At 39.8% G+C, this 18,288-nt stretch overlaps 1 protein-coding gene across 2 annotated transcripts in view; it reads left to right on the forward strand.

Moving 5' to 3' along the window:
- LOC116898024 (solute carrier family 22 member 19-like) overlaps positions 1 to 18,288 on the forward strand; it is a 43,564-nt gene extending 25,276 nt beyond the window's left edge. Inside the window, exons 5-10 of one of the 2 annotated variants that reach the window (XM_032899413.1) lie at positions 1,391 to 1,514; positions 13,030 to 13,145; positions 14,275 to 14,489; positions 15,968 to 16,076; positions 16,888 to 17,091; positions 18,034 to 18,288. In XM_032899413.1, coding sequence (XP_032755304.1) covers positions 1,391 to 1,514; positions 13,030 to 13,145; positions 14,275 to 14,489; positions 15,968 to 16,076; positions 16,888 to 17,091; positions 18,034 to 18,091 — 826 coding nt within the window. In that variant the 3' untranslated portion in view covers positions 18,092 to 18,288. Of the gene's footprint in view, positions 1 to 1,390; positions 1,515 to 13,029; positions 13,146 to 14,274; positions 14,490 to 15,967; positions 16,077 to 16,887; positions 17,096 to 18,033 lie in introns of those variants that run through there. The other variant, XM_032899414.1, reaches the window with a different exon arrangement.

An 18,288-nucleotide genomic window follows, 5' to 3' on the forward strand; every position in this document is an offset into this window, starting at 1 on the left:
ACCCAATCACAGAAAAACACACATGGTATGCACTCATTGGTAAGTGGCTATTATCAATAGTAGCCCAAATTCTTGAATTACCCTAGATGCACAGAACACATGAAACTCAAGAAGGATGACCAAAATGCGAATGCTTCACTCCTTCTTTAAGAGGGGAACAAGAATACCCTTGGGAGGGGATAGGGAGGCAAAGATTAAAACAGAGACAGAAGGCACACCCATTCAGAGCCTGCCCCACATGTTGCCCATACATATACAGCCACCCAATTAGACAAGATGGATGAAGCAATGAAGTGCAGGCCGACAGGAACCAGATGTAGATCTCTCCTGAGAGACAAAGCCAGAATAAGCAAATACATAGGCGAATGCCAGCAGCAATCCACTGAACTGAGAATGGGACCCCCGTTGAAGGAATCAAAGAAAGGACTGGAAGAGCTTGAAGGGGCTTGAGACCCCATATGAACAACGATGCCAAGCAACCAGAGCTTCCAGGGACTAAGCCACTACCCAAAGACTATACATGGACGGACCCTGGGCTTCAACCTCATAGGTAGCAATGAATAGCCTAGTAAGAGCACCAGTGGAAGGGGAAGCCATTGGTCCTGCCAAGACTGAACCCCCAGTGAATGTGATTGTTGGCGGGAGGGAGGTAATGGTGGGCGGATGTGGAGGGGAGGGGGAGGGGTTGGGGGAATGTTGGCCCGGAAACCGGTAAGGGGAATAACAGTTGAAATGTAAATAAGAAATACTCAAGTTAATAAAGATGAAAAATAAAGGACTTAAGATGTCCTATATCACTAGAGGGAAGGACTAGAAAATGCTTACATATGCTTAATATATTGAGATGAGGTCAGACACAAAACAGGAAGAACCCTCTGGCAGGTTCTTTCATATTACTTTATCTTCACAACCCATCAAAATTATGAAGTCTGCCATCCCCATTTTATAGAGTAGAAGTGAAGATAGTGTTAGCTTGCTTCTGTGGCACGAGAGAATTGATTGCTAGGAGTAGCAATGAAGTACAACAACAAATTAGGTATAAATGTTTACCTTAACAAGGAATTTGGAAAATGTCTTTTCAAGTGTTCCTCATGTTGCTGTTCTGTGAACCCTATGTAAATATATATTCAAGTAAGAGTGGGCAGACCAACATGACTTCAACTATGCATTGTGGGATCGCAAGTGTAAGGCATGCATGAGTTATTTCCTGTTTTCCTAGTGAGGGTTCAAAGAATATTAGATTATATGTATTAATATAATTGAATGAGTAAGAGGTATTAGATTAAAGAATATGATTGTTCAAGGATACATGTCACTTTTAAAATGATATACATATTTTTTAAAAGTATAAAGAAATTGAGAATTATCTTACATTCAATGTCTTGGGCAGGTGGTTGTCAGAGTCAGCTCGGTGGCTCATTGTGACCAACAAACCCCAGGAGGGCGTAAAGGAACTTAGAAAAGTTGCACACATAAATGGAATAAAGAATTCAAGAGATGTCCTAACCTTGGAGGTGAGCTATGAGAACTGGTTATGATACAAAGGAAACACAAATTCCATAAGTATGTAGAAGTTAGTGCCCAAGATGCAAGGTACAGTGACTGAAAATACTGTATAAGGATGTTTCATTCGAAAGATTAAAATCACTTCTGTTTTTCTTCATTTTGTTTCTTGAATTCTATGCTGATTACTTTGTTGTTGTTGTTCAGATTGTTAAATTGGTACAAGCTAAGGTCATCTGGGAAGAGGGACTCTAAGGTCAGAAAATGCCTCTCTTAGACTGACCTGTAGGCAAGTATAAAGGGTCTTTTCTTGATCCAGGATTGGTGTGAAAAGGCTTAACCCTCTGTGGGTGGTATCACATTCCTACTTTAATTCTACTTTAATATCTATTATCTGTCTCTTTTATCAAGTAATTTTAATTAAACTTTCTCACAGAATCATTACCAATTGTGAAGATTTAATTACAGTAGCTTAGGCAACTTAACACATGGCTATCTCATGTCTCCAAGCAACCATTAACTGATAAACTCCCTATACATCCTCAGGAGAAATGTAGGAACCCTTCCTCATTAGCAATAGCTCTAACTACCTGTAAATCCTCACGGAGAGGCAGGGCTTCATGAACTTCTCCACTCTTCATAACAGAAGTTAATAGTCCACTCTCGTGCAGGTCTTATACATGGATGCTGAGAATTTAAAATGCATTAGCCATGCTAGGTCAGGAAGACAGCACTACACATCACCTTCCATCTTCCACTGCCTTTTACCTTTTCTCTGCTCCCACTCTCAGAGTGTCCCTTGAACTTGGAAGGGGTAATGTAGACATCCCATTTATGACTGAATATTGAACAGTAGCTTATTCTCAGCACATTGACCAGTTATGACCCTGCAGTAACTGTCACCAACTATAGAAAAAGAAGCTTCTCTGTCCAAATAATTAATCTATAGAAATGAACAAAGACATTTGGAAGGCAATTCAACTGACATTTCATTTCTATGAGCCCGATAGCTATAATAGGACCCCCACTAAGGTCTGTGACATTGATAATTATGGGCTTTTGACAGGGTTTAAAGCACCAATATAGATTCCCTCCTGTTAGGACCTCTATGGAAGAGTTAGGGGAAGGACTTAAGAAACCGAAGGCAATGGCAACCCCATAGAGAGACCAATGGGGTCAACTAACCAGACCCCTAAGAGCCCCCGAGACTGAGCCACCAACCAAAACATACACTGCTGGTCCAAGACCCCTAGCATATATCAGCAAAGGGAGAGGATGCCCCTAATCCTGTAGAGAGTTGATGCCGCAGGGAGAGAGGATACCCGGGGAGTCACCCTCTCAGAAGAGAAAGGGAGGGGCGATGGAACGAAGAACTGTGAAGGGAGACCAGGAGGAGGCAACATTTGGGGTGTAAGTAAATAAAAAAAACTCCCATTAGAAGGCCTTAAATACAATTACAAAGTATCTGATTACCATTGTGACGGTAATATCATTGATATACCAGCGAGTACATCTTGCCAAAAAAGATGATCAGTCATTTAGCCTAACTATCCACGGCTGACTAAAATTACAATGGTGAATTTGTTGTCATCTAGAGTAGTCTACATAGCACCTTCCAGCACTGCAAAAGCTAGCCAGCAGGGACAAAGTTTCCAAATCAATTTTAGCTGGATTTTTCTATGTCCTGCAACCAGAATACATAGCTTGTTTACATGGGTTTTTAGCATTAATTCTGTTAGGAAATCTAAATGAGATTAGATGATAGTGATTTGGATTGTAAACTTTAAAATATCTAGAGTATCATAAGAGATAAGTTCCAGGCACACTTGTGTGAACATTTTGATTAGGTTGGCCTCTTGGGACTGATTTTGGGATTGTCTTGATTAGGTTAACTGAAGTAATAGAAAACTCCAAAGAATTACAACAGCATTCTTGGGCTTGGGTCCCCAATTACATAAAAAGGAGAAAGCTAGATGAGCATGAGCATTCACTGCGCTCTGCTTCTCATATGCAAATACAGTGTGATCAGATGCCTAATCAATCTCCTGCTGCCATAGTTTCCCCATCATAAAAGACTTTATTCTGAAAATATGAACCAAGATAAATCCTTATTTTCTTTTTTTTAACTAATCAATTAATGATATATTCTCATTAAAAAAAAAAAAGCCAATCACGGAATCTGACAAAAGGAGAGGGGGGCATGGAATTGGTCAAATAGTTGTTTTACTTAGATACGACGTGGATGTTTCCCTTTAATATAGCAAAACAAATGTAAAAAATCTAGTATATTTACCATTTATTGAACAACATTATATGCAAGAAGCTATTATAAATTAGTGAGTAAAAATAAAAGATTTTTTACCTTGGTGCTGATCAATATTTCATTGCTGTCATAAATGGTACTTGATTAGCAATACTACCCTATTTAGTGCTGATAAACTTAATTTGAATTTTTTAATTTTTTTGACATTATTTTGAGTTTTTTTATTATTATTAACTTGAGTATTTCTTATTTACATTTCGAGTGTTATTCCCTTTCCCGGTTTCCAGGCCAACATCCCCCTAACCCCTCCCACTCCCCTTTTTTATGGGTGTTCCCCTCCCCATCCTCCCCCCATTAATGCCCTCCCCCCAACAATCACGTTCACTGGGGGTTCAGTCTTGGCAGGACCCAGGGCTTCCCCTTCCACTGGTGCTCTTACTAGGATATTCAATGCTACCTACGAGGTCAGAGTCCAGGGTCAGTCCATGTATAGTCTTTAGGTAGTGGCTTAGTCCCTGGAAACTCTGGTTGCTTGGCATGGTTGTGCATATGGGGTCTCCAGCCCCTTCAAGCTCTTCCAGTTCTTTCTCTGATTCCTTCAACGGGGGTCCTGTTCTCAGTTCAGTGCTTTGCTGCTGGCATTTGCCTCTGTATTTGCTGTATTCTGGCTGTGTCTCTCAGGATCGATCTACATCCGGCTCCTGTCTGCCTGCACTTCATTGCTTCATCCATCTTGTCTAATTGGGTGGCTGTATATGTATGGGCAACAGGTGGGGCAGGCTCTGAATGGATGTGCCTTCTGTCTCTGTTTTAATCTTTGCCTCTCTATTCCCTGCCAAGGGTATTTCTTGTTCCCCTTTTAAAGAAGGAGTGAAGCATTCACATTTTGATCATCCGTCTTGAGTTTCATGTGTTCTAGGCATCTAGGGTAATTCAAGCATTTGGGCTAATAGCCACTTATCAATGAGTGCATACCATGTGTGTTTTTCTGTGATTGGGTTAGCTCACTCAGGATGATATTTTCCAGTTCCAACCATTTGCCTATGAATTTCATAAAGGCACTGTTTTTGATAGCTGAGTAATATTCCGTTGTGTAGATGTACCACATTTTCTGTATCCATTCCTCTGTTGAAGGGCATCTGGGTTCTTTCCAGCTTCTGGCTATTATAAATAAGGCTGCGATGAACATAGTGGAGCATGTGTCTTTGTTATATGTTGGGGCATCTTTTGGGTATATGCCCAAGAGAGGGATAGCTGGGTCCTCAGGCAGATCAATGTCCAATTTTCTGAGGAACCTCCAGACTGATTTCCAGAATGGTTGTACCAGTCTGCAATCCCACCAACAATGGAGGAGTGTTCCTCTTTCTCCACATCCTCGCCAGCATTTGCTGTCACCTGAGTTTTTGATCTTAGCCATTCTCACTGGTGTGAGGTGAAATCTCAGGGTTGTTTTGATTTGCATTTCCTTATGACTAAAGATGTTGAACATTTCTTTAGGTGTTTCTCAGCCATTCGGCATTCCTCAGCTGTGAATTCTTTGTTTAGCTCTGAACCCCATTTTTTAATAGGGTTATTTGTCTCCCTCTGCGGTCTAACTTCTTGAGTTCTTTGTATATTTTGGGTATAAACCCTCTATCTGTTGTAGGATTGGTAAAGATCTTTTCCCAATCTGTTGGTTGCCGTTTTGTCCTAACTACAGTGTCCTTTGCCTTACAGAAACTTGGCAGTTTTATGAGATCCCATTTGTCGATTCTTGATCTTAGAGCATAAGCCATTGGTGGTTTGTTCAGGAAATTTTCTCCAGTGCCCATGTGTTCAAGACTCTTCCCCACTTTTTCTTCTATTAGTTTGAGTGTATCTGGTTTGATGTGGAGATCCTTGATCCACTTGGACTTAAGCTTTGTACAGGGTGATAGGCATGGATCGATATGCATTCTTCTACATGCTGACCTCCAGTTGAACCAGCACCATTTGCTGAAAATGCTCTCTTTTTTCCATTGAATGGTTTTGGCTCCTTTGTCAAAAATCAAGTGATCATAGGTGTGTGGGTTCATTTCTGGGTCTTCAATTCTGTTCCATTGGTCTATCTGTCTGTCTCTGTACCAATACCATGTACTTTTTATCACTATTGCTCTGTAATACTGCTTGAATTCAGGGATAGTGATTCCCCCTGAAGTCCTTTTATTGTTGAGGATAGTTTCGCTATCCTGGGTTTTTTGTTATTCCAGATGAATTTGCAAATTGTTCTGTCTAACTCTTTGAAGAATTGGATTGGTATTTTGATGGGGATTGCATTGAATCTGTAGATCGCTTTTGGTAAAATGGCCATTTTTACTATATTAATCCTGCCAATCCATGAGCATGGGAGATCTTTCCCTCTTCTGAGGTTTTCTTCAATTTCATTCTTCAGAGTCTTGAAGTTCTTATTGTACAGATCTTTTACTTGCTTGGTTAAAGTCATACCGAGGTATTTTATATTATTTGGGACTATTATGAAGGGTGTCGTTTCCCTAATTTCTTTCTCGGCTTGTTTCTCTTTTGTGTAGAGGAAGGCTACTGATTTATTTGAATTAATTTTATACCCAGCCACTTTGCTGAAGTTGTCTATCAGCTTTAGTAGTTCTCTGGTGAAACTTTTGGGATCACTTAAATATACTATCATATCATCTGCAAATAGTGATACTTTTACTTCTTCTTTTCCGATCTGTATCCCCTTGATCTCCTTTTGTTGTCTGATTGCTCTGGCTAGAACTTCAAGAACTATATTGAATAAGTAGGGAGAGAGTGGGCAGCTTTGTCTAGTCCCTGATTTTAGTGGGATTGCTTCAAGTTTCTCTCCATTTAATTTAATGTTAGCAACTGGTTTGCTGTATATGGTTTTTACTATGTTTAGGTATGGGCCTTGAGTTCCTATTCTTTCCAGGACTTTTATCATGAAGGGGTGTTGAATTTTGTCAAATGCTTTCTCAGCATCTAATGAAATGATCATGTGGTTTTGTTCTTTCAGTTTGTTTATATAATGATTACATTGATGGTTTTCCGTATATTAAACCATCCCTGCATGCCTGGGATGAAACCTACTTGATCATGGTGGATGATTGTTTTGATGTGCTCTTGGATTCAGTTTGCCAGAATTTTATTGAGTATTTTTGCATCGATATTCATAAGGGAAATTCGTCTGAAGTTCTCTTTCTTTGTTGGGTCTTTGTGTGGTTTAGGTATAAGAGTAATTGTGGCTTCATAGAAGGAATTCGGTAGTGCTCCATCTGTTTCAATTTTGTGGAATAGTTTGGATAATATTGGTACGAGGTCTTCTATGAAGGTCTGATAGAATTCTGCACTGAACCCATCTGGACCTGGTCTCTTTTTGGTTGGGAGACCTTTAATGACTGCTTCTATTTCCTTAGGAGTTATGGGGTTGTTTAAATGGTTTACTGTTCCTGATTTAACTTTGGTACCTGGTGTCTGTCTAGGAAATTGTCCATTTCCTGCAGATTTTCAAGTTTTGTTGAATATAGGCTTTTGTAGTAGGATCTGATGATTTTTTAAATTTCCTCTGATTCCGTAGTTATGTCTCCCTTTTCATTTCTGATTTTGTTAATTTGGGCACACTCTCTGTGTCCTCTCGTTAGTCTGGCTAAGGGTTTATCTATCTTGTTGATTTTTTCAAAGAACCAACTTTTGGTTCTGTTGATTCTTTCTATGGTCCTTTTTGTTTCTACTTGGTTGATTTCAGCTCTGAGTTTGATTATTTCCTGCCTTCTACTCCTCCTGGGTGTATTTGCTTCTTTTTGTTCTAGAGCTTTTAAGTGTGCTGTCAAGCGGCTGATATATGCTGTCTCCTGTTTCTTTCTGCAGGCACTCAGAGCTATGAGTTTTCCTCTTAGCACAGCTTTCATTGTGTTCCACAAGTTTGGGTATGTTGTACCTTCATTTTCATTAAATTCTAAAAAGTCTTTAATTTCTTTCTTTATTTCTTCCTTGACCAGGTTATCATTGAGTAGAGCATTGTTCAATTTCCATGTATATGTGGGCGTTCTTCCCTTATTGTTATTGAAGACCAGTTTTAGGCCGTGGTGGTCTGATAGCACGCATGGGATTATTTCTATCTTTCTGTACCTGTTGAGGCCCGTTTTTTGACCAATTATATGGTCAATTTTGGAGAAAGTACTATGAGGAGCTGAGAAGAATGTATATCCTTTTGTTTTAGGATAGAATGTTCTATAAATATCTGTTAAGTCCATTTGGTTCATGACTTCTCTTAGTCTGTCTACATCTCATTTAATTTCTGTTTCCATGATCTGTCCATTGATGAGAGTGGGGTGTTGAAATCTCCTACTATTATTGTGTGAGGTTCAATGTGTGTTTTGAGCTTTAGTAAGGTTTCTTTTACGTATGTAGGTGCCCTTGTGTTTGGGGCATAGATATTTAGGATTGAGAGTTCATCTTGGTGGATTTTTCCTTTGATGAATATGAAGTGTCCTTCCTTATCTTTTTTGATGACTTTTAGTTGAAAATTGATTTTATTTGATATTAGAATCCTACTCCAGCTTGCTTCTTCCAACCATTTGCTTGGAAAGTTGTTTCCCAGCCTTTCACTCTGAGGTAGTGTCTGTCTTTTGTCTCTGAGGTGTGTTTCCTGTAGGCAGCAGAATGCAGGGTCCTCATTGTGATTTCAGTTTGTTAATCTATGTCTTTTTATTGGGGAGTTGAGACCATTCATGTTGAGAGATATTAAGGAATAGTGATTATTGCTTTCTGTTATATTTATATTTGGATATGAGGTTATGTTTGTGTGCTTTTCTTCTCTTTGTTTTGTTGCCAAGACGATTAGTTTCTTGCTTCTTCTAGGGTGTAGCTTGCCTCATTATGTTGGGATTTACCATTTATTATCCTTTGTAGCGCTGGATTTTTCGAAAGATATTGTGTAAATTTGGTTTTGTCATGGAATATCTTGGTTTCTCCATCTATGTTAATTGAGAGTTTTGCAGGATACAGTAACCTGGGCTGGCATTTGTGTTCTCTTAGGGTCTGTATGACATCTGTCCAGGATCTTCTGGCTTTCATAGTCTTTGGCTTAAAAGTCTGGTGTGATTCTGATAGGTCTGCCTTTATATGTTACTTGACCTTTTTTCCTTACTGCTTTTAGTATTCTTTCTTTATTTTTTGCATTTGGTGTTTTGACTATTATGTGACAGGAGTTGTTTCTTTTCTGGTCCAATCTATTTGGAGTTCTGTAGGCTTCTTGTATGCTTATGGGTATCTCTTTCTTTAGGTTAGGGAAGTTTTCTTCTCTGATTTTGTTGAAGATATTTACTGGTCCTTTGAGCTGGGAGTCTTCACACTCTTCTATACCTATTATCCTTAGGTTTGATCTTCTCATTGAGTCCTGGATTTCCTGTATGGTTTGGACCAGTAGCTTTTTCCACTTTACATTATCTTTGACAGTTGTGTCGATGATTTCTATGGAATCTTCTGCTCCTGAGATTCTCTCTTCCATCTCTTGTATTCTCTTGGTGATGCTTGTATCTACGGCTCCTTGTCTCTTCCTTTGGTTTTCTATATCCAGGATTGTTCCCATGTGTTCTTTCTTGATTGCTCTTATTTCCATTTTTAATTCCTTCAATTGTTTGATTGTGTTTTCCTGGAATTCTTTCAGGGATTTTTGTGATTCTTCTCTGTAGGCTTCTACTTGTTTATTTATGTTTTCCTGTGTTTCTCTAAGGGAGTTCTTCATGTCTTTCTTGAAGTCCTCCAGAATCATGGTCAAATATGATTTTGAAACTAGATCTTGCTTTTCTGGTGTGTTTGGATATTCTGTGTTTGCTTTGGTGGGAGAATTGGGCTCTGATGATGCCATGTAGTCTTGGTTTCTGTTGCTTGGGTTCCTGCGCTTGCCTCTCGCCATCAGATTATCTCTAGTGTTACTTTGTTCTGCTATTTCTGACAGTGGCTAGACTGTCCTATAAGCCTGTGTGTCAGGAATGCTGTAGACCTGTTTTCCTGTTTTCTTTCAGCCAGTTATGGGAACAGAGTGTTCTGCTTTCGGGCGTGTAGTTTTTCCCCTCTACAGGTCTTCAGCTGTTCCTGTGGGCCTGTGTCTTGAGTTCACCAGGCAGATCGCTTGGAGCAGGAAGGTTTGTCTTACCTGTGGTCCCGAGGCCCAAGTTTGCTCGTGGGGTGTTGCTTATGAGCTCTCCCTGGGGGCAGCAACCAGGAAGATCTGCGCCACCCTTTCCGGGAGCTTCCGTGCACCAGGGTTCCAGATGGCATTTGGTGTTTTCCTCTGGAGTCAGAGTTGTGGGCAGAGTGTAGTCTCTTCTGGTTTCCCAGGCGTGTCTGCCTCTCTGAAGGTTTAGCTCTCCCTCCCACGGGATTTGGGTGCAGAGAACTGTTTATCTGGTCGGTCCCTTCAGGTTCTGGCGGTGTCTCAGATACATTGGATTTCCTGCTCCTGTGCCCTTATCCAAGGGAACCCTCTTGGGCCAGGGATGTGGGCAGGGGTGGGCAGTATTGGAGGTCTCTTCTGCTCTGCAGTCTCAGGAGTGCCCACTTGTCCCGGCAGTGAGCTCTCTCTCCCACGGGGTTTGGGAGCAGTGAGCTGGAGGCCAATTTTTTAATTTTTTATTAGATATATTTCTTTGCTACATTTCTTTTTTTTCCTTCCATCTTTATTAAATTGGGTATTTCTTATTTACACTTCAATTGTTATTCCCTTTCCCGATTTCCAGGCCAACATCCCCCCATTGTTGTTCATATGGGGTCTCAAGCCCCTTCAAGCTCTTTCAGTCCTTTCTAAGATTCCTTTAACGAGGGTCCCATTCTCAGTTCAGTGGTTTGCTGCTGGCATTCGCCTATGTATTTGCTTATTCTGGTTGTGTCTCACAGGAGAGATCTACATCCGGTTCCTGTCGGCCTGCACTTCTTTGCTTCAACCATCTTATCTAATTGGGTGGCTGTATATGTATGGGCCACATGTGGGGCAGGCTCTGAATGGGTGTTCCTTCTGCCTCTGTTCTAAACTTTGTCTCCCTATTCCCTCCCAAGGGTATTCTTGTTCCCCTTTTAAAGAAGGAGTGAAGCATTCGCATTTTGGTCATCTTTCTTGAGTTTCATGTGTTCTGTGCATCTAGGGTAATTCGAGCATTTGGGCTAATAGCCACTTATCAATGAGTGCATACTATGTGTGTTTTTCTGTGATTGGGTTACCTCACTCAGGATGATATTTTCCAGTTCCATCCATTTGCCTATGAATTTCATAAAGTCATTGTTTTTGATAGCTGAGTAATATTCCATTGTGTAGATGTACCACATTTTCTGTATCCATTCCTCTGTTGAAGGGTATCTGGGTTCTTTCCAGCTTCTGGCTATTATAAATAAGGCTGCTATGAACATAGTGGATCATGTGTCTTTGTTATATGTTGGGCATCTTTTGGGTATATGCCCAAGAGAGGTATAGCTGGGTCCTCAGGTAGTTCAATGTCCAATTTTCTGAGGAACCTCCAGACTGATTTCCAGAACAGTTGTACCAGCCTACAATCCCACAGAAAATGGAGGAGTGTTCCTCTTTCTCCACATCCTCACCATCATTTGCTGTCACCTGAGTTTTTGATATTAACCATTCTCACTGGTGTGAGGTGAAATCTCAGGGTTGTTTTGATTTGCATTTCCCTTATGACTAAAGATGTTGAATGTTCATAGCCAACCATTGAACTGAGAATGGGGTCCTCACTGGAGGAGTTAGAGAAAGGATTGAAAGAGCTTAAGGGGCTTCAATCCCATAAGAACAACAATATCAACCAATCAGATCTCCCAGGGACTAAACCACCATTCAAAGGGTACACATGGACAGAACCATGGCTACACCTGCATATGGAGCAGAGGATGGCCTTGTTGGGCATCAGTGGGATGAAAAGCCATTGGTTCTGCCAAGTCTGGATGCCCCAGTGTAGGGGAATGTTAGGGCGAGGAGGCAGGAAGTGGTGGGTAGTTGGGTGGGGGAACACTCTCACACTAGGAGGCGGAGGGGATAGGATAGGTGGTTTATGGATGGGAAACCAGGAAAGGGGATAACATTTGAAATGTAAGTAAATAAAAATTAAAAAAAAGAGTTAGAAGCCATGTATTTGAGAAAGAGTAAGTGGGCAAGTGGGGGGCATAAAATTTGGATAAAGGGAGAAAAGGAAATGATACAAATTATGTAATTATATTTCATTTTAAAGTATTTTTGTTTCTATTTCTCTTTATCTCTATTTTTTAATTATCTTTAATCTTTTTTGCAATCCAATTGTTATCCTCTTCCCTGTCTACCCTCAAACAGTTTCTCATCCCATTATTCCTACGCCCTGTCTCCAAGAGGATGCTCCCACTCCCTATCCTACCTGCCCTTCCCACTGCCTGGGGCCTCAAGTTTCTCAGGAGTTAGGTGCATCTTCTCTCACTGTAGCCAGACCTGGCAATTTTCTGCTGTATATGTGTATGGTGTCTCGTACAAGCTAGTATATGCTGCCTGGTTGGTGGCCCAGTGTCTGAGAGATGTCAGGGGTCCAGGTTAGTTGAGACTGCTGGTCTTCCTATGGGGTCGCCCTCCTCCTTAACTTCTTCTAACCTTTCCCTAATTCAACCACAGGAGTCCTCAACTTCAGTCTATTGGTTGGGTGTAAGCATCTGCAGCTATTTGAATGGCCTTTCAGAGGACAGCCATTCTAGCCTCCTGTCTGTAAGCAACCCATAGCATTAGTAGTAGTGTCAGACCTTGGAGACTCCCCTTGAGATGGATGCCAATTTGAACTGATCACTGGACCTCCTTTCACTCAGTCTCTTCTCCATTTTCATCCCTGCAATTACTTCAGACAGGAACAATTCTGGACCAGAGTTTTTGGTTGTGGGATGGAAACCCCATCCCTCTACTTGATGCCCTGTCTTTCTACTGGAAATAGAATCTACAAGTTCCCTCTCCCCACTGTTGGGCATTTCATCTAAAGTTCCTCTCTTTGAGTCCTGAGAGTCTCTCATCTCTCAGATCTCTGGTACTTTCTAGAGAATCTTCCAACCACTCACCCCCAAAGGTTGCATATTTCCATCGTTATCCATGAGCAGATTAAATTCACATATTTAGGAGACTCTCTGTGTGTGCATACATGTGTGCATGAGTGTGTATGTGTGTATGTGTGTGAGAGAGAGAGAGATCTAGTCTTCTATGTTACCAGCATGCATCACAATGTTTAGTATTTTGTGACAACAGTTTGTCAATGCTGTTGAAGGTTGTGAAAACTACCATGAAGGATGAACTGGAGGCTGCAGAGACAAAACCCTCCCCACTGGTGCTGTTCCGTACACCCAACCTTCGCAAGCGGATCTGTCTTCTATCCTTTGTGAGGTGGGCTTCACACTGAGCCTCTTAAAATGGTGTAGTAATGGCTCATTCTTTTAATCCAACACCCAGGAGACAAAGGCAGGAAGATGTATGTGAATTTGAGGCTAGCCTGGTCTACCTATGGAGTTTGAGACCAGTCAAAGCTATATATTGAGTCCCTGTCTCAAAAAACAGTATAGATATTATTTTTTCCATTAACAAATTTTGAGATAAGTGATTAGGACTTTCTACAGCCCGAGGGATCCAAAGGTTTTGAACTATAATAGCAGAGCAAAGTATGATGGGGTGAGTTTGTCTAATCACTCCGAAGGTTCATTACCAGAAACTATTGCTTAGAACTTCAGCCATAGGAAAACTTGGAATCTAAGCTTCCTCATTTGTCTGTTTCCATTTCAAAGGCAATAAAACTTCAAACATCAACTACATAAGTATATGCATATCAATAGATATATACAAATATAAAGTTATAACTTTCATTAAGATCAAGATATAGGGTGGATGGGGTGCTCATAGAAGCAGGGGTAAGGGGGTGGGATGGGGGTTTTTGGAGGGGAAACTGAGAAGGGGACATTTGAAATAAAAAAATAAGCAATAATTTTTATAATATATTATATATACCCAGCTTGTATCCCAGGAATTCTCTAACCCCATATAAAACTCTAAACAGTTGTTAATGAAATTTTGGAATAGACAACGAGAAAGGGTTTTTTTTAAATGTACACATTTGCAGTTTTTAGATAGTACCTATTTGTAATCATGCTATGTTAAGCACTGTTTAATCTTGACTCTTACAGAATCCCATGCTTTTAGAACACAGTATGAGGGTAGTATGTGAACTGAATACACTTGTCTATCATGTTAATGTAAATTATTAATTTTGAATAGGTCAACATGTTAATCTTTATAAATTTGGTGCTTCAAATAAATAAAGCAATTTTTAAACTTTGAAAAAATAGCAGTTATGATACATTCATTATCATAGAATATCTTTGTGATTACAAAATTTTCTCCCACATGTTTTCCAGAAAACATTCCTCAATATTTTAACTAAAATGAGCTGCCTAAGCTAACTGCATGTGTGGGGCAAACATTCCAAGCCTTATGATAGGACTCTCTTCTTTGTTCCCTACAGATGTGTGTCATTGATATCAACTGTAGGCCTGCTTATCAACCTCCAATATCTGACCAATAATGTGTTCCTGCTGCAGTGTCTCTATGGTGTGGTGATCACTCCAGCCAATCTTCTTGGAAATTTTTCAATGAATTACATGGGCCGCAGAACAACCCAAATCATTTTCATGTCTGTAATGGGAATCTCCATTCTGTCTATCACATTTTTGACTCAAGGTGAGAAAAGAACACAGGATGAGCAAAGAAAATACATTCATCCTTTTTCTCAGAATTTTTCAGATCCTATCTGTAAGAAATCAGGGGAAAGATATCCTATGGACTTCTGTAAGCAGTCTAGGCATTTAGAGCACATTATTCCATGAGAATATTGAGATAACCATCAAATTTTCAGTAAATTTTTGTTCAGACATTTGTCTTTATTGCTTGCAAAAAAGTACCTGGGAATTAGCTGCAGTTATTCTCAAATAGTTTTAGATTAACAGTGGATCAGTTATTGATTAATTATAAATGTTCATAGCAATTATATAGGTTAAGGCCTTATAATTCTGACCAAAACACACTGTTACTTCCTCTGTCCCATAGGCTCCCATTACATTAGCTTCGATGACAGTTTATTTTCTGAACTGTGTGTATCTACTCATGGTTCTCACATTGTATCACCATGAGTCCAACCCTAGATTGGAGAGTTGTCTCAAGAAAAGAAACGTCACTTGTGCTGAAGCTCAAAAAGGGCGGCAAAGAAGTAAGAATGGAATAAGCCACAGGAGTGTTAAAATTGACTTCATTGAGTCAAACGGATGTGTGTCAGGAGGAAGTGGCCACCAAGCTTTGTGCATTCTCATAAAATTCCAAAATAGCAGTGGTGACTTTTTGAAGTCAAGAAACACTCCAATGTGTAAAGCTTTCATGAGCCTTTTTAAAAATTGGATTCTTGTGCCAGCTTCAGCAGCATATATACTAAAAAATGGATTCTTTTATGCATGTGAGTGCTTTGCCTACATCTATGGGCATGTACTACATGTGTACCAATATACACAGAGGCCAGAAGAAGGCATCAGGTCCATTGGAAAGTGGAATACAAGTGGTTGTGACATAGCATGTGGGTGCTGGGACTTAAGAGGCTTTCTTAATTAAGTAGAAATTGACCCGATGAGTGCTTTTCCAACTGACAGCTTTCTAAGCAGCAGTCCTTGTCCTTGAATCTTCAGACATATTCCAAATCAAGTCAGTTCACAGCTTTCACCACTGTAGACCTTCTGTCCTTCCATTCTGTAATACTGCACATAGATTTAAATGCTGCATGCATCTGAATGAGGTGATGGTCCTCTGTAATCTTCCCCATGACAGTCCTACATTCTACATGAAGGATTTCTGAGACCCTAGAGAGAAAAAGGTGGATATGATTTTCCGCATTCACCATGATCTCCATGTCATGAGCAAATATCAGAGATGCAATGTCCAAGTTTTTTTCACAAGTTTTTCTTCATCATAAATCAATCAGTATAGATAGCTCCCTTTCTCATCTTGTAGTCATGGGTAATTCCTACCTTTCTGAAGTCTCCCTTCACTATTTGTTTGATCTATACAGACTCCCAACAAAATTCTATTCCATTTGGGGTTGGAGAAGTGCACATTTCTATACTCAGATTTATCTGTCTGTCTCACTTGCCTCTCACTGTTCTTCCTCTCTCCAGAAATGCAGATCCCGCGTTTAGTTTTGGCATCATTAGGAGGAGCAATTTCTTCTGCCTCTTTGACAAGTATTGCTGTGCTTTCAAATGAGCTAGTCCCCACTGTAATCAGGTATGACTCAAGGTCAGAGCAGACTTTTCTCAGTTCATTCCCTTTTACTGGAAGGACAAGAGCAAAAATGCTGAGTTAGTTAATCAATTAATTGTGGTGCTAATGGGAATGGTTTCAATATTCTGTAAGGTTACCTTTTGCCAGATAGGTTTAAGACCAATGTGCCACTAGTCAGCTCTCCTATACAATCTATAAGAAGGTAGGTATCTAAAGTATAGCTTTTTAATGTTTTGTTTTGTTTTGGTCTTTTGTTGGGTACTGCTGCTGCTGCTGCTGCTGCAAGCCTTTAAACTATCATAGAAAATTTGGGCTTCAATGTAACATTTTCAGATACTGTCTTTTTATCCATTTAACTATCTTTTTATCCATCTAACTTCCCCTATCCATATATATATTGTAATATACATATATATACATATATATATATCAAATTCCTACTACTACTTAAGACCTTATCTTCCCCTCTCATTACTTTTTCTAGTTTCATAATCTATACCCATGGCCCTCTACACATGTATGCATACATGAAGGCTAAAGTGTAGCATATGAATATGACCGAAAACATGTAGAACTTATCCTCCATACCATATTTTATTGTAAGTAATAAACAAGTGTCTTAATGCTCTGTCCTTGACAAAAAGGTAACAACAAATATAACAGGAACTTGTTATATTTGGTAAAAATAAGTCACCAGGATCCTTAAATTCAATTGCACAGTTCATTGACTTGCAATTAATGTGAGATATAAAGTCACAAATACTATGTGTGTGAACTTGCTAGATTACTTCTGATTAATACTTTATGTTCTAAGGGCAACTGCTTTAGGAGTCATTGGAATTTTTGGTAGTGCTGGAGCAGCCCTGTCTCCTCTGTTGATGATTCTCGTGACATATTCTGCTTCCTTGCCCTGGATCATCTATGGGGTTCTTCCCATCCTTAGTAGCCTTGTTGTCCTTCTTCTTCCTGAGACGAGGAATCAGCCTCTGCCTGACTCCATCCAAGATGTAGAAAATAAGTGAGTAAAACCTCTATCTTCCACTTAGAGGACTTTATGCCAATGGTCTGTGATAAGGAAGGTGAATGAGAACTCAGGGTCATATTCTCAATGGCAGGTTGACAATTAGGCTTTTTAACATATAGTCATTGGTGCTGGCATAGGGATCTTTCGTACATCCCTTTCTGTATGGGTTTCTTGGGTGTCTGGAAACTCTACATCACAAGGGCCAGCTCTGAACATGTGGTGATAGAAGATTCAATGATAAATACAAGTTTTATGTCCTCTGATTTACTCTGACCCATTATGAAACACATATCCTGACAAGGTTGTGTGCCTTCTATCTATTTTGCCCCATTATTGAACACACCTCCTTGACAATACTTCACAATCGCACATAAATATAAATACCATTTCATCCCTTAGACCAAGGCCCCCTCAGCCAGATGAATGCTGGTAAGCTTTCAGAAACAGTCTCTATACGCATGGGATGTGACAGTCAGTACCTAACTTACAGATTATATACAAGACTGAAGAGTCTATCACTCATAAGAATGTATCTCAGGGAAGGACTCTTGTGTTGGCCATGTGATTCAGACAATATTGGCTCCACTAGGAATGAAGCATTCATGTTAGTGAAGAATTGGATAGTCTATAAAATGACCATGAAAGGGAAATGAGAAAATTTTAAAATTTTGATGTCTTTCCCATGCTTTCTCCCAAAACCCATTTGAGAATTCCATCACAACCAAAGTAGAAAGAATCAGAGCTGCCTCACAGAGGTTTCCAGGGACTTCAGTCTTTTATTCACAAGATTTATTTCAACCTTTTATGAAGAACCATGAATTTCCCAAAGCTGATGGGTAAAGAATAAGCTCGCTCTAAAGAATACAGGAATATCCCTCTTCCCTGTGTCCTTTCCCATTTTGTTTTTGTTTATCATGTTTGCTGTATTTGTTCCAGGAGGAAAAGCTCAAGAGAGGCAAAGAAAGATGTGGTTGCCAAAGTGACACCATTTTAAAGAATTCCAACTGAGCTCTGATCAAGGAGAAAGATAAAAAGTACATATTGTTCAGAATATGGTGGTCCAGAATCATACCTACATGTTAGCAGAATTTTTCCATATAAGTGATATGTGTAAATAGAGTTAAATTAAAATTATACCAGTTTGCCATGTATAAAATAACTATAATAAAGAAATTTGAAGAAAATCACAAA

Source organism: Rattus rattus, chromosome 4, assembly GCF_011064425.1.
Source record: "Rattus rattus isolate New Zealand chromosome 4, Rrattus_CSIRO_v1, whole genome shotgun sequence".
NCBI classification, from domain to species: domain Eukaryota; kingdom Metazoa; phylum Chordata; class Mammalia; order Rodentia; family Muridae; genus Rattus; species Rattus rattus.